This window comes from Epinephelus lanceolatus, chromosome 11 (genome assembly GCF_041903045.1).
Source record: "Epinephelus lanceolatus isolate andai-2023 chromosome 11, ASM4190304v1, whole genome shotgun sequence".
Taxonomy (NCBI): Eukaryota; Metazoa; Chordata; class Actinopteri; order Perciformes; family Serranidae; genus Epinephelus; species Epinephelus lanceolatus.
This window is the reverse complement of record NC_135744.1, coordinates 41,551,869-41,563,648: the sequence shown is the minus strand read 5'-3', so window position 1 is coordinate 41,563,648 and position 11,780 is coordinate 41,551,869. Positions and strand designations below refer to the sequence as shown.

Here is an 11,780-nt window from a genome sequence, read left to right as displayed (position 1 = left end):
GTATAAACAAAAGTAGGTAGGCGGCATTTTGATGCACTCCCTGATTTTGTTTTTATACTGCCAATGCTGAAAAAAGACTGATTGGGCTTTCCTGCAAATTTGCACAATTCCTGTCTAAAAAGGGCTTCAGTCACCTCCTCAGTGATGTGTCCATCTCTGGCATACCTGACGTCCCATCCAGGAAAGAGCAACACTATGTCACAGATGATGGATACAAGCACCAATGTGTACAGAGTAACAGCAGTACAACGGGAGTGTTTTCCAGTACACATGTTGTCAGAGTGATAACTGCTGTACAACCTCTCATTTCTGCTCAAATCCTTCCTGTTTTCAGTGAAGACCCACCAGTAGAGGTGAACTGGTGTGGGAGGTGTAATTAATAAGACTTACATGTGCTTGGTAACATGTACTTAAAGTCTTGCTTTTGTGGAAATTGCAGCTGTTGAAGTAGTTTTAATCCAGCTTTATTTGAGTAGGAAGAAAAATCTGCAGACTGTAGACCTGTACCTTATTAACCATGCATTCAGCAGCTTCACCATTTAATAGCAGACACATGTAACTATAGTAAGTATTACATTTTGAACACACTGACTTAAAAGAGCACCAAGGTAAACAGAGAGACATCAAAACTGTTCCAACCATCCCTAGTCTCCCCTACTGTTAATCTGTATGCTGTATACTGCAGGCCTATGCCTCATTTAACTCACTGTAAGTGTCTAAATATTTTAACACATCTCTTCTGAATTCAGATATTACATTTAGAGGTGATCAAGGACTAAAATAACTTTTTATTTAACTTGTCTCCACACTTGTCAAGATAAAAGCTCATGACAACATGGAAACCTCGACCTCTGTGTGTGTGTGTGTGTGTATATTTCTCTCTTTCTCCTATAAAGAGTCCCTGTTTACTTACTCAATGCCAGATAAAAATGTTAGTAATCAACTTAACGCATGGTGAGAGAACAGTAGAACTATTGAGAAGTTTGGGTGTCAAAATAGTTGGGAAATCTCTCCAGATGTGGAGGCTGTGGGTGTTATGGAAGATGTTAAAAAAACAGCGAAATAGTTTTGTTTTTTATTAACAGAACTCAAGAGGCTAGGTTGTCTCCTTCTGTGATGAAACCGTGGACTTCCGGCCCACATGTATCCACGGTGACCCTCAGAGATAACAGTGTCCGGGCTCTGTGTCCTCTCCGGCTGCAAGTATCGGGCCACCTTTGAACCACTCCCCCTGTTACTGAGGAGCACTCCGGCTGCAGCTGACCCACCATGGCCACGTCTCCCGTCAAAGACTTCCTGGTTACCTATTTAATGCCAGAGAAATGTTACGAGAGGATTTTCGTCAGCTTCCAGTTTAACGGTGAGGCCCGTCGTGGTGACGTTTCTGGTGAAGTTAGCGCGTCAAATGTTGCGGTAGATCCTTCCAGATGTGGAGGAGGAGGAGGAGGGGGCGTTGTGTTGCTTCTCCCACGTATTGCTCAACGTTGTTAACTTTTTTATTTTGTAACCTAGAACTATGATATTATATGTTACATCTTTCTGTTCACAAAATCATGTTTTAAATACGCAAATGTCCCCTCACTGTGTTATCAGCCGGCAGCGTGGAACATCTGCTCTATCTGCTTGTTTTAATGTGTGTCTCCTCTGTCGCAGCGCCTTGCCTAAAGTTTATACTGAACAGAATTGCTGGATTTTGGATCATACTGGACACTTTCCTGGGTAAGACTTCTCCTCTGCATAAACCTGGTGAATCTGATTTAATCACGTGACAAACAGCTGATTGGATCTCAGTACAACACAATGATCAAATTGATCACATTAGGATTCAGATTCCCTTGACAAGCTTCAAGAGCTCTGGTAAACTGCTGTAACACTCACTGTTGTACCAGTGTAGATAACCATGACATCAGGCCTTGAGATGATGTCACAAAACTGCCTATGTAGAAGTACAGACATTTCAGTGGGACTAATGCCAACATACACTGAAGAAGACAATGCAGTTTTATATGGATATTAAAGGTCCCATATTGTGCTTATTTTCAGGTTCATATTTGTATTTTGGTTTTCTACCACAACATGTTTACATGCTTAAATGTTTAAAAAACACTTTATTTTCCCCATACCGTCTGCCTGAATATACCTGTGTTCACCCTCTGTCTGGAATGCTCTGTTTTATCGCCTGTCTCTTTAAGCCCCTCTCCTGAAAAAGCCCAGTCTGCTCTGATTGGCCAGTGTTTCCGGGTCTTTTAAGCCTATTTCACATTACGCGATATTCACCCTGATTTTGCATCGCGGAGACTATCGTAATCTTTTGAGCGTTCATACCTGGCGACGTGCGTTTCTGTCAGCGGGAGTCTCGCCAACTGTGTTAGAACCTGTGTGTGCACACCACAAGATTTCTCCACTGAGCCCTCGCCGACAGAGCCCCAGGTAATGCGGTGACGTCACCAAACTTTTTTAACTTGGAGACGACACATCGTAAAGGCATGGATATTCTTTATTATCCTGGGTACAAACACAACGTGCTCCCCGTGATCCTGTGGACGCCGCCATTGTTGTTGTTGCTTGCCAGCTTGTCAATGTTGCCAGATCTTGGGAGAGAAACAAGCAACCAGGGCTATGGAAACAAGCCCAACAGAAGCGACTATCATGCGTTTAAATAAGTTATTAGACAGATATATATAGAGGAAGGTGATATTTAGAGAGCAAGCCCACATAAGCAACTCCACTTTAGAAACAAGCCCAAAGTCGCAGCTAATAAGCGGACCTGGCAACCCAGCAGCTTGTCCTCCTCACATTTCTTCCGTCCTCCTGCGTGCTGATGTGGGACGTATCCCGCCTCTCATTGGCTGGTGCTCTTTGTCAGTCGTGTCACACTTCTCCAGTTTTCTAGCATGCCAGATATCCAGTCCCAGTCCCAGACGAGGGGGCGACTTGCTCGTAAGCTTGTTCACACGAGGACTCGTCGTGGCTAGACTCACAAGTCAGTCTATAGACGCTTTGCTTAACTAAAGACTGACGTCTTTCTCCCTGATTTTGTGTTTAGATGGGCGGATACAATTTCAGAGTTTTAAAAAACTCCCTACGCTGCAGAACCAATAGTAAATCTGCAGGGCGGTCCTTTGGTGGCTCGCTGAACTCTTGTGCTCGTAAACATAGTCCGACTGCGTTAAAAAATTTAAACAAAGTCACTGTAAGTCCTTCATTTCCACAATCTTGTGGACTGAGCACACGTTTGATAAAACGGAGTTAAATCTCTCGGCATCCATTTTCAAACTCTCTGTGTGTTTGTTTCCTTGCGGACGAGAAAAGGGGGAGCGCACATTTCCGGGGGGGCGTGTCCTTTTAAAAAATACAAGAGGCGTTGCTTTGTTGCCGGTCGTTTTCTCCAGTGTGTTAAACACACTTTAGAAAGGAGTGTCCCCAGACTATCAGAGGCCAGTGATCTCTGATTGTCTGGTGGCGAGACTACGTCGTGGCAGACTATCTGCTGACTCACCTCCAACCCAAGGTGGCTCTCAAGATCCTCTGCGACGTCAAAATCACTGTGAAAATCGTGTAATGTGAACTAGGCTTTACATCTGTTGCATGCGGGGACATGACCAGAATGGCACTGTAGCGGCACTTCCTGTCTTCATAAACTGAATCACAATGTTTTTTACAATAACTTGCGGGCAGAAAACCTGCACGTCGTGTACATTAAAGCAAACTGTTGCCTCAGTTAGCTAGTTTATAGCCACCTAAAAAAAGGCCCACTAAAAATGATATATTAGTTTAAGTGTACGCTATATTTAGAATATTATCTGCCTTACCTTGTTGTTCGACAGATGCAGAGCAAATATTCAAATAAATCGTACACTTACACAGATTAATAGGTGGCTAAAATATATTTTTCTGCAGTCCTCTCCACAGCAGTACATTGTTAAGTTTCCATGCTTTTAGATTTGGTTTATCAACGATTATAGCAAAGCAACAAGGTAGATAAAATAAACACAGCAGACACGTCACACAGGTCATACCAACATGTTTAACTACAGTACAGGCCAAAAGTTTGGACACACCTTCTCATTCAATGCGTTTTCTTTATTTTCATGACTATTTACATTGTAGATTCTCACTGAAGGCATCAAAACTATGAATGAACACATGTGGAGTTATGTACTTAACAAAAAAAGGTGAAATAACTGAAAACATGTTTTATATTCTAGTTTCTTCAAAATAGCCACCCTTTGCTCTGATTACTGCTTTGCACACTCTTGGTATTCTCTCCATGAGCTTCAAGAGGTAGTCACCTGAAATGGTTTCCACTTCACAGGTGTGCCTTATCAGGGTTAATTAGTGGAATTTCTTGCTTTATCAATGGGGTTGGGACCATCAGTTGTGTTGTGCAGAAGTCAGGTTAATACACAGCCGACAGCCCTATTGGACAACTGTTAAAATTCATATTATGGCAAGAACCAATCAGCTAACTAAAGAAAAACCAGTGGCCATCATTACTTTAAGAAATGAAGGTCAGTCAGTCCGGAAAATTGCAAAAACTTTAAATGTGTCCCCAAGTGGAGTCGCAAAAACCATCAAGCGCTACAACGAAACTGGCACACATGAGGACCGACCCAGGAAAGGAAGACCAAGAGTCACCTCTGCTTCTGAGGATAAGTTCATCCGAGTCACCAGCCTCAGAAATGGCAAGTTAACAGCAGCTCAGATCAGAGACCAGATGAATGCCACACAGAGTTCTAGCAGCAGACCCATCTCTAGAACAACTGTTAAGAGGAGACTGCGCGAATCAGGCCTTCATGGTCAAATAGCTGCTAGGAAACCACTGCTAAGGAGAGGCAACAAGCAGAAGAGATTTGTTTGGGCCAAGAAACACAAGGAATGGACATTAGACCAGTGGAAATCTGTGCTTTGGTCTGATGAGTCCAAATTTGAGATCTTTGGTTCCAACCGCCGTGTCTTTGTGAGACGCAGAAAAGGTGAACGGATGGATTCCACATGCCTGGTTCCCACTGTGAAGCATGGAGGAGGAGGTGTGATGGTGTGGGGGTGTTTTGCTGGTGACACTGTTGGGGATTTATTCAAAATTGAAGGCACACTGAACCAGCATGGCTACCACAGCATCCTGCAGCGACATGCCATCCCATCCGGTTTGCGTTTCGTTGGACGATCATTTATTTTTCAACAGGACAATGACCCCAAACACACCTCCAGGCTGCGTAAGGGCTATTTGACCAAGAAGGAGAGTGATGGAGTGCTGCGGCAGATGACCTGGCCTCCACAGTCACCGGACCTGAACCCAATCGAGATGGTTTGGGGTGAGCTGGACCGCAGAGTGAAGGCAAAGGGGCCAACAAGTGCTAAACACCTCTGGGAACTCCTTCAAGACTGTTGGAAAACCATTTCAGGTGACTACCTCTTGAAGCTCATGGAGAGAATGCCAAGAGTGTGCAAAGCAGTAATCAGAGCAAAGGGTGGCTATTTTGAAGAAACTAGAATATAAAACATGTTTTCAGTTATTTCACCTTTTTTTGTTAAGTACATAACTCCACATGTGTTCATTCATAGTTTTGATGCCTTCAGTGAGAATCTACAATCTAAATAGTCATGAAAATAAAGAAAACGCATTGAATGAGAAGGTGTGTCCAAACTTTTGGCCTGTACTGTATATGTCTTTGAACGTTACAGTTACACCTGAAAATGACAGCAGAAATCAACAAGTTTGGCAATTTCACATATCTCTACAATTGCCAGTCATCTAACCCAGAAGTGACTGTTGCAGTTGGCACAGCGTCACAGGGGTTCAGTCTGTAGACAGTTTCACTGGAATTGCATTGCTAGGAAACAGCTTGGGTCCATGCTTACTTCCTGTCAGCTGATGTCATTCACTTACACTGCAAAACAGTCCAACAGGAAATACAAAGGGATCCATGTAGAGTGTTTATCAAGTTTTAAACAATCTATATAGTAAAGTTGTGACATCACAACTTCACATAAGTCCTGACGACTTGTTTAAAGACAGTTTTTGAATATGGACTGTGTGCATTTCTCTGTATTTTGATACTCACACAGTTTTTATGTAGCACCTATACCTGCTTTATATAAAAAAGACATGGGAATCTGGCCTTGTATAAAATGGGACCTTTAAAAAGTTTTGTTTCCTCATTGTTTAACTCTTTATTGTGCAGGCTACATATTGATTGCTAATCTGTTTAAAACCACCAAAACACATTACTTGTATTTCTTCAATCCTCCCTACAGCACAGCTCCCTCAGCTGTTGAAGATACTATGGAGAGGAAGTGCAGAAGGCCTGAGTCTGACCTCCGCTCTCCTGCAGCTTTATGCCTTTTCATGTCCTGTTGTGTACGCTGTGGCCAACAACTTCCCACCCTTGTACGTATTGAATGATGACAAATAAGTTCCCTAATCATGTTGCAAACCTCCCAGCACTTCTTGGTGTGTGACATAGAAAGTGACTGCCTTGTTTTTACACCAGTGTGAACTCTAGACACCCCAGTGTCCTCAACAGAAGTTGCTGGAAACAATACCGCTCCTAATAACATGTTCAAGCTTACAGTACATTTTTTCCCAGGGAATGTGTGACTCATTGGCTGTTTGGTCGAGCCCCTGGGTGTGCACTGTTGACATCAACTCAATCAACGTCTAAAAAATGTAGCCCACACACCTCAGAGCAAGTTCTGTCAAGTTTAACTGTGGGGTCATTGATGGGCATACTCTGCACAGAATTATGTCTCTCTGAGTAGAGAGTATGTTTCAGTTTTGCAGCCCAGTGTATGTTTCTGTTATCATAGATGTGTGCTTTGCTATGTTTTCCTGCTCCACAGTGCCTGGGGTGAGAGGCTCATCACGTTGATCCAGACCGCAGCTATCATCTTCCTCATCCTGCATTATCGTGGTGAAACCTTCAAAGGTCAGCACACATACCTGCACATTTTCCAGAGTCACATTCCAAGTTATATACATACTTTAGGGATAATCCTGGCGTTATTTTATACTTTTCTTATTGTTAGCGAGACCCAAAGAATCAATGTGTTAATCTATCTCTAATGATTTTGACATCCCTCCTCCTTTCTGTGGCTCTCAGAACCAAGCCCTTTCATTCCTACTGAGGATGTAAATCATTAAAAACAGTTACAATGCACCAGTGTTCAAGTGAACACTTCACCTGCCAAAAAAACATCTGGTGCATGTCAGTACTGTAACTATATTTAGAAAGCATTAAAGGTCCAGTGTGTAGGATTTAAGGGGATATGTTGGCAGGAATAGAATATGATAAGTATGTGTTCTTTAGTGTGTAAGAATTTTTGTGTTTTCGTTACCAAAAAAGGAGCCATTTATATCTACAGAGGGAGCAGGTCTTTGTCCATGGAGTCCACCATGTTGCACCACAGTGTTTCTACAGTAGCCCAGAACAGACAAACCAACACTGGCTCATGTTCTACTAGAACTCTAGATGGGGCTATTTGTCTTTGCATGTCTGAATCGGCCACCCCTCCGCAACAAGCCAAACAGCATTGGAAAAACACAGATATCTTATGTAAAACTTCTATCTTACTATATAATGACGAAAACTCTGTGTGTGTGTTCCATGTTTTTCTCCTCACTGACTTGGTCAATCCATGTGAAATTTGGCACAGTGGTAGAGGGTCATGGGAGGATGTCAATGAAGCAATATTACATCAATTGGCCAAAGGGGGGCGCTATAGCAACCGATTGAAATTGCAAACTTTGAATGGGCATATCTCATGCCCCGTATGTCGTAGAGACATGAAACTTTGCACAGAGATGCCTCTCCTCATGAGGAACACATTTGCCTCAAGAACCCATAACTTCCGCTTATATAGATTTTCCACCATTTTGAATTTTTTGAAAAACACTTCAAATGGATCTCTTCCTAGGAAGTTTGAGCGATCTGCATGAAACTGGGTGAACATAATCTAGGGACCAATATCTAAAGTTCCCTCTTGGCAAAAGTTGGAAAACTTACTAAAACTGAGCTTCTATAAGGCAATGAATATTGCGGAGGGCGTGGCTCATCACATAAAGGTGTATAACATCTCAAGGGTTTCACCCATCACCACGCAACTTTGTAGGCATATGAGCACACATAATCTGAGGGGACCCCTCCATTATTGACCCCATCAAACAAAATGGGGGCGCTAGAGAGCTCATTTCTTATCTAGGCCTAACCGCCATATGGATTTTTACTAAACTTGGTAGATATGTAGAACAGGACGCCTCAAGGTGACTGGAGAAATTTAACTCTAATTGGCAACTGGGTGGCGCTATAACAACAGAAAAATGCTTCAAAATGGCTAAAATGCGACCGATCACTGTGGCTCCCCCTGTAAGCCGAATGTTTCTACCTCAACTACTAATGTACAGTTTCAGTCCACTAACTAGCCCTCTATTGGCAATGGTACTACTGTACTTTCAATAAAGCAATCGTACCATCAAATTCACCAAAGCTCTGTTTGAATACATTGCTCTTCTTAATGGGTTCAGTTGACTATTTAATCTGCAATTTCCTATGACCTGTATCCCAAACACACACCATGTGAAACTGTGTGTGGGCAACTGTGCACTCAATGGGTATGGACTAGTTTTCAGTGATTTTACAATTTAGATCACCAGGTTTGTTTGTTTCGGAGGAGGAGACCTCTGTGGATAATTCAGCTCCCAGTAGAAACCTCCTGAATGTCTGGATCTTAAGTTATCAGAGAAAAAGTGAGCTCACATTAGCAGGTGCTGGGCTAATGGCTGGTCTGCGACAAGTGGAACAGCATCGGAGAAACACTGATTTGCAACATGGAACTGCTTTTTTCAGTGTTTTTACCAGTTTGAATCACGAGGTCCGTTTGTAATGGAGAGGAAGAGACCTCTGTGGGGTAAAAACCTCCTGAGCAATGAATGCTGAAGAAATCCTAACCAGGAGTTCACACCTGGCACATAAAGGGAAATTCAGCTGGTTGCAATCTGCAATCCTCACTGCAGGGTGCCACTAAATCCTACACACTGCTCCTTTAAGTGTTGAAATAGGTTTCAACCTGTTTTGTTCAAAATAAACCGACGTACAAAGCACAAATGAAGAAACTGTGTAGTAATTAAATAAGAATTAACATTGCAAATTTATGACATCAACTTTTGCACACCAGCCTTTTGAGGTCTGAGTATAATTAATCACCTCTGTGTATTTTTAATGTTCAAGAAGTACCTTTGAAAGGCCCAGAATATCCTGTATGGAGCAAATCATATCTGAGTAACCAAAACACATCACAGATAATTCAGAGGTCTGCAAACAGACCAATTTAAAGCTTGTGTGGACTCTGGTATTAAATCCCTCTCACGGAGACCTTACACACTGATGGAGAGCTGTTTGCATTTGCAAAGTTACATCTTTTTTAAATAGTCAGTTATGAATTTTGTTACATAACTATTGAATTAATAAATGGCATCAGCATGAAAATTCTTGATAACAGTTGTTTTCTCATGAGGTGTTTTTCCTTGTGCAGTAAGTCTCTCCCATCCTATATCACACTGTTTTATGTGTATGTGGCAGGAGCGCTGTTCCTCTTGGCTTATGGGGCCGTCATGTTCCTTTTGGGCTCCTACGCAGCTGCAGCAGTTGCCTCAGTGATGCAGGCCTCCAGTCTGGCAGCTTTAATTGCAAGCAAGGTAGAATCTCAGTGGCTAATCTTGTCTTATACACAGTGCAGACTTATCAGAAGAGAGTGGATTCATTTGCTGGATTTGTTGTTTCCAGGGTCTCCAGGCTGGAACCAACTACAAAAACGGCCACACAGGACAACTGTCCACTCTGTCTGTGTTACTGTCGTGGGCAGGATCGCTGGGAGTTTACTTTGTGTCTCTACAGGTACGCAGTTTCATACATATCTTATCACTGTTTCTAAAGTGACGTAGTATATGAGCTGACTTTGTCATCGGGAGGGGTAAGGGATAGTGGATGGTGTGACACCAAGGTGAGACGCCTGCCAAGCTGCAGACCACTGTTCGAGACCAGCAAATGACAAAACTGGTTGTGATTTAGCGAGTCATTGCTGTGTTTCTAGCAGCTTTTTAGGCAACAAACATGGGTGTTTTGTAGTGACCCATTGTTGTTTTTCCAGCAGGGATAGTGCCATGTAAAGCAGTTGTTTTATAGTGAGGCATTGCTGTGTTTCCAGTGGGGATTGTGCCCCCAAATCAGGGTGTGTAAGCCAAAAAAATGACCGTTTCCAACCATAACCAAGTGGTGTTTGTACCCAAATGTAACATGTTAACAACAGCAATGTTGAAACATAACAAATCCTCTACATAATAACAAATGCAAATATAGTGTTTAAAGAGGCAACAGATAGGATTCGGGTTTTTTTTAGCTTGGCGCCACCTAGCGTCAGTGGTGTTGCATCGCACTGTTGCAACGACCAAATTGACCATGGGATCAGAGATAATGAATCAAATGTAGGCTGTAAAGCCACCAGTATACCTCTATGTATATGCAGAATCAGAAGGTGTGTGGACACTCTACTAAATAAATGAGTAAAGAGACCGAGCAACAATTATCAGATTTATCTGAAGAAAAAACAAATAGTAATGCAAATAATTATAGCAGAATGCACAGTACCAGTACAAACAACTCACAGTAAATGATACCAATATGTACAGTACCAGTACAAACAACAGTAGACACAGTGGAATTATACCAATATGCACATGTCAACAGTCCCCATTCTAGAATAAACGCTACCGTATGGAAACCATGCGGCTGGTTGGAGCTCAAATTGAATGGGAAACAAAGTCCAGTGTTCACTTAGCTGGGCGTAACTTAGCTGGGCGATGTCCGTGGATAGCTGCCTCCGTGAGAGGAGAACAGAAGGAAGGGAGGGGGGTATCAATTTTCGGCACCGTTGGCAGAAGCTCATTACAAAGATTGCAAAGCCTCTAAATAACCTATGTAAACGCTGATAGTCTGATTTTACTGTGGACACTACCCTGTGCAACCCACATTATTTTCATAATGATATATTTAGGAAAAGATGCGCTCTGTTGCCTCTTTAAGTGGTTTGCAGAAATGTACAGTGCCAATATTGTTTTATGTATTTATTTTACATTATTTAGGGTTCTTAAACCAAACATAAAGTAAAATTATGGTATTCTGGAACTTTTGTGGTTTAGTATTATCACATTGATAAATTTAAGTCATATATGTGCACACATACTAGACATAGGTCAAAACATGGCTTAATTTGGCTGAATTATAAGAGCCAAAAGTGCTATTAAATGAAGAGACATTATTTCTGAGCTGAGCTAAATGATAAGGCTCACTAAAAGAGTCATGATCCCCATCACTTACTCTAATCTGTCATTGTTGCCTTTACTAACTGCTTGAAACTTTGTCATGTAGGAGACAGGAAGCTCATTTGACACTCTGTCACACACACTGTCAGCCGGTCTCAACTGCGTCCTTCTGGCCCAGGTCCTCTGTTGCAGGAGCAGCACCACCACTAAGAAGAAGAGTGAGTAGGGGTGGAGGACAATGACAAATTAAGACTCATATCAGATGTGAACCCTTCCTGTCATTCAGGAAATGTTTGTGACTCAAGAACTTAAATACAGCACAGAAGTAGCTGTAAATGTTTACAATGTCCTTTTGTATAAAGACGCCCATGTGCGACACTGAGATCTACTTTAAAAGGAGTCATGAGAACTCTCATTGTCATGCTATGTAATCATTTTATACAATAAAAAATGTATTTCTGCA

At 42.2% G+C, this 11,780-nt stretch overlaps 1 protein-coding gene across 1 annotated transcript; it reads left to right on the top strand.

Moving 5' to 3' along the window:
* Window positions 1-1,083: 1,083 nt before the first annotated feature.
* LOC117272179 (mannose-P-dolichol utilization defect 1 protein-like) lies at window positions 1,084-11,780 on the top strand. Its single transcript, XM_033650944.2, has 7 exons — window positions 1,084-1,360; window positions 1,654-1,719; window positions 6,259-6,391; window positions 6,844-6,929; window positions 9,579-9,694; window positions 9,783-9,893; window positions 11,424-11,780. Exons 1-7 carry the CDS (start codon window positions 1,270-1,272, stop codon window positions 11,541-11,543), a joined length of 723 nt encoding a protein of 240 aa, XP_033506835.2. The 5' UTR covers window positions 1,084-1,269; the 3' UTR covers window positions 11,544-11,780.

Excerpts from the sequence above, each read along its gene's own strand:
- LOC117272179 (XM_033650944.2), top strand. The coding sequence starts at position 1,270 with ATGGCCACGTCTCCCGTCAAAGACTTCCTGGTTACCTATTTAATGCCA. Across the intron at positions 9,695-9,782 it reads CAGCTTTAATTGCAAGCAAG|GGTCTCCAGGCTGGAACCAA; the intron begins GTAGAATCTCAG and ends TGTTGTTTCCAG. Across the intron at positions 9,894-11,423 it reads TTTACTTTGTGTCTCTACAG|GAGACAGGAAGCTCATTTGA; the intron begins GTACGCAGTTTC and ends TTTGTCATGTAG.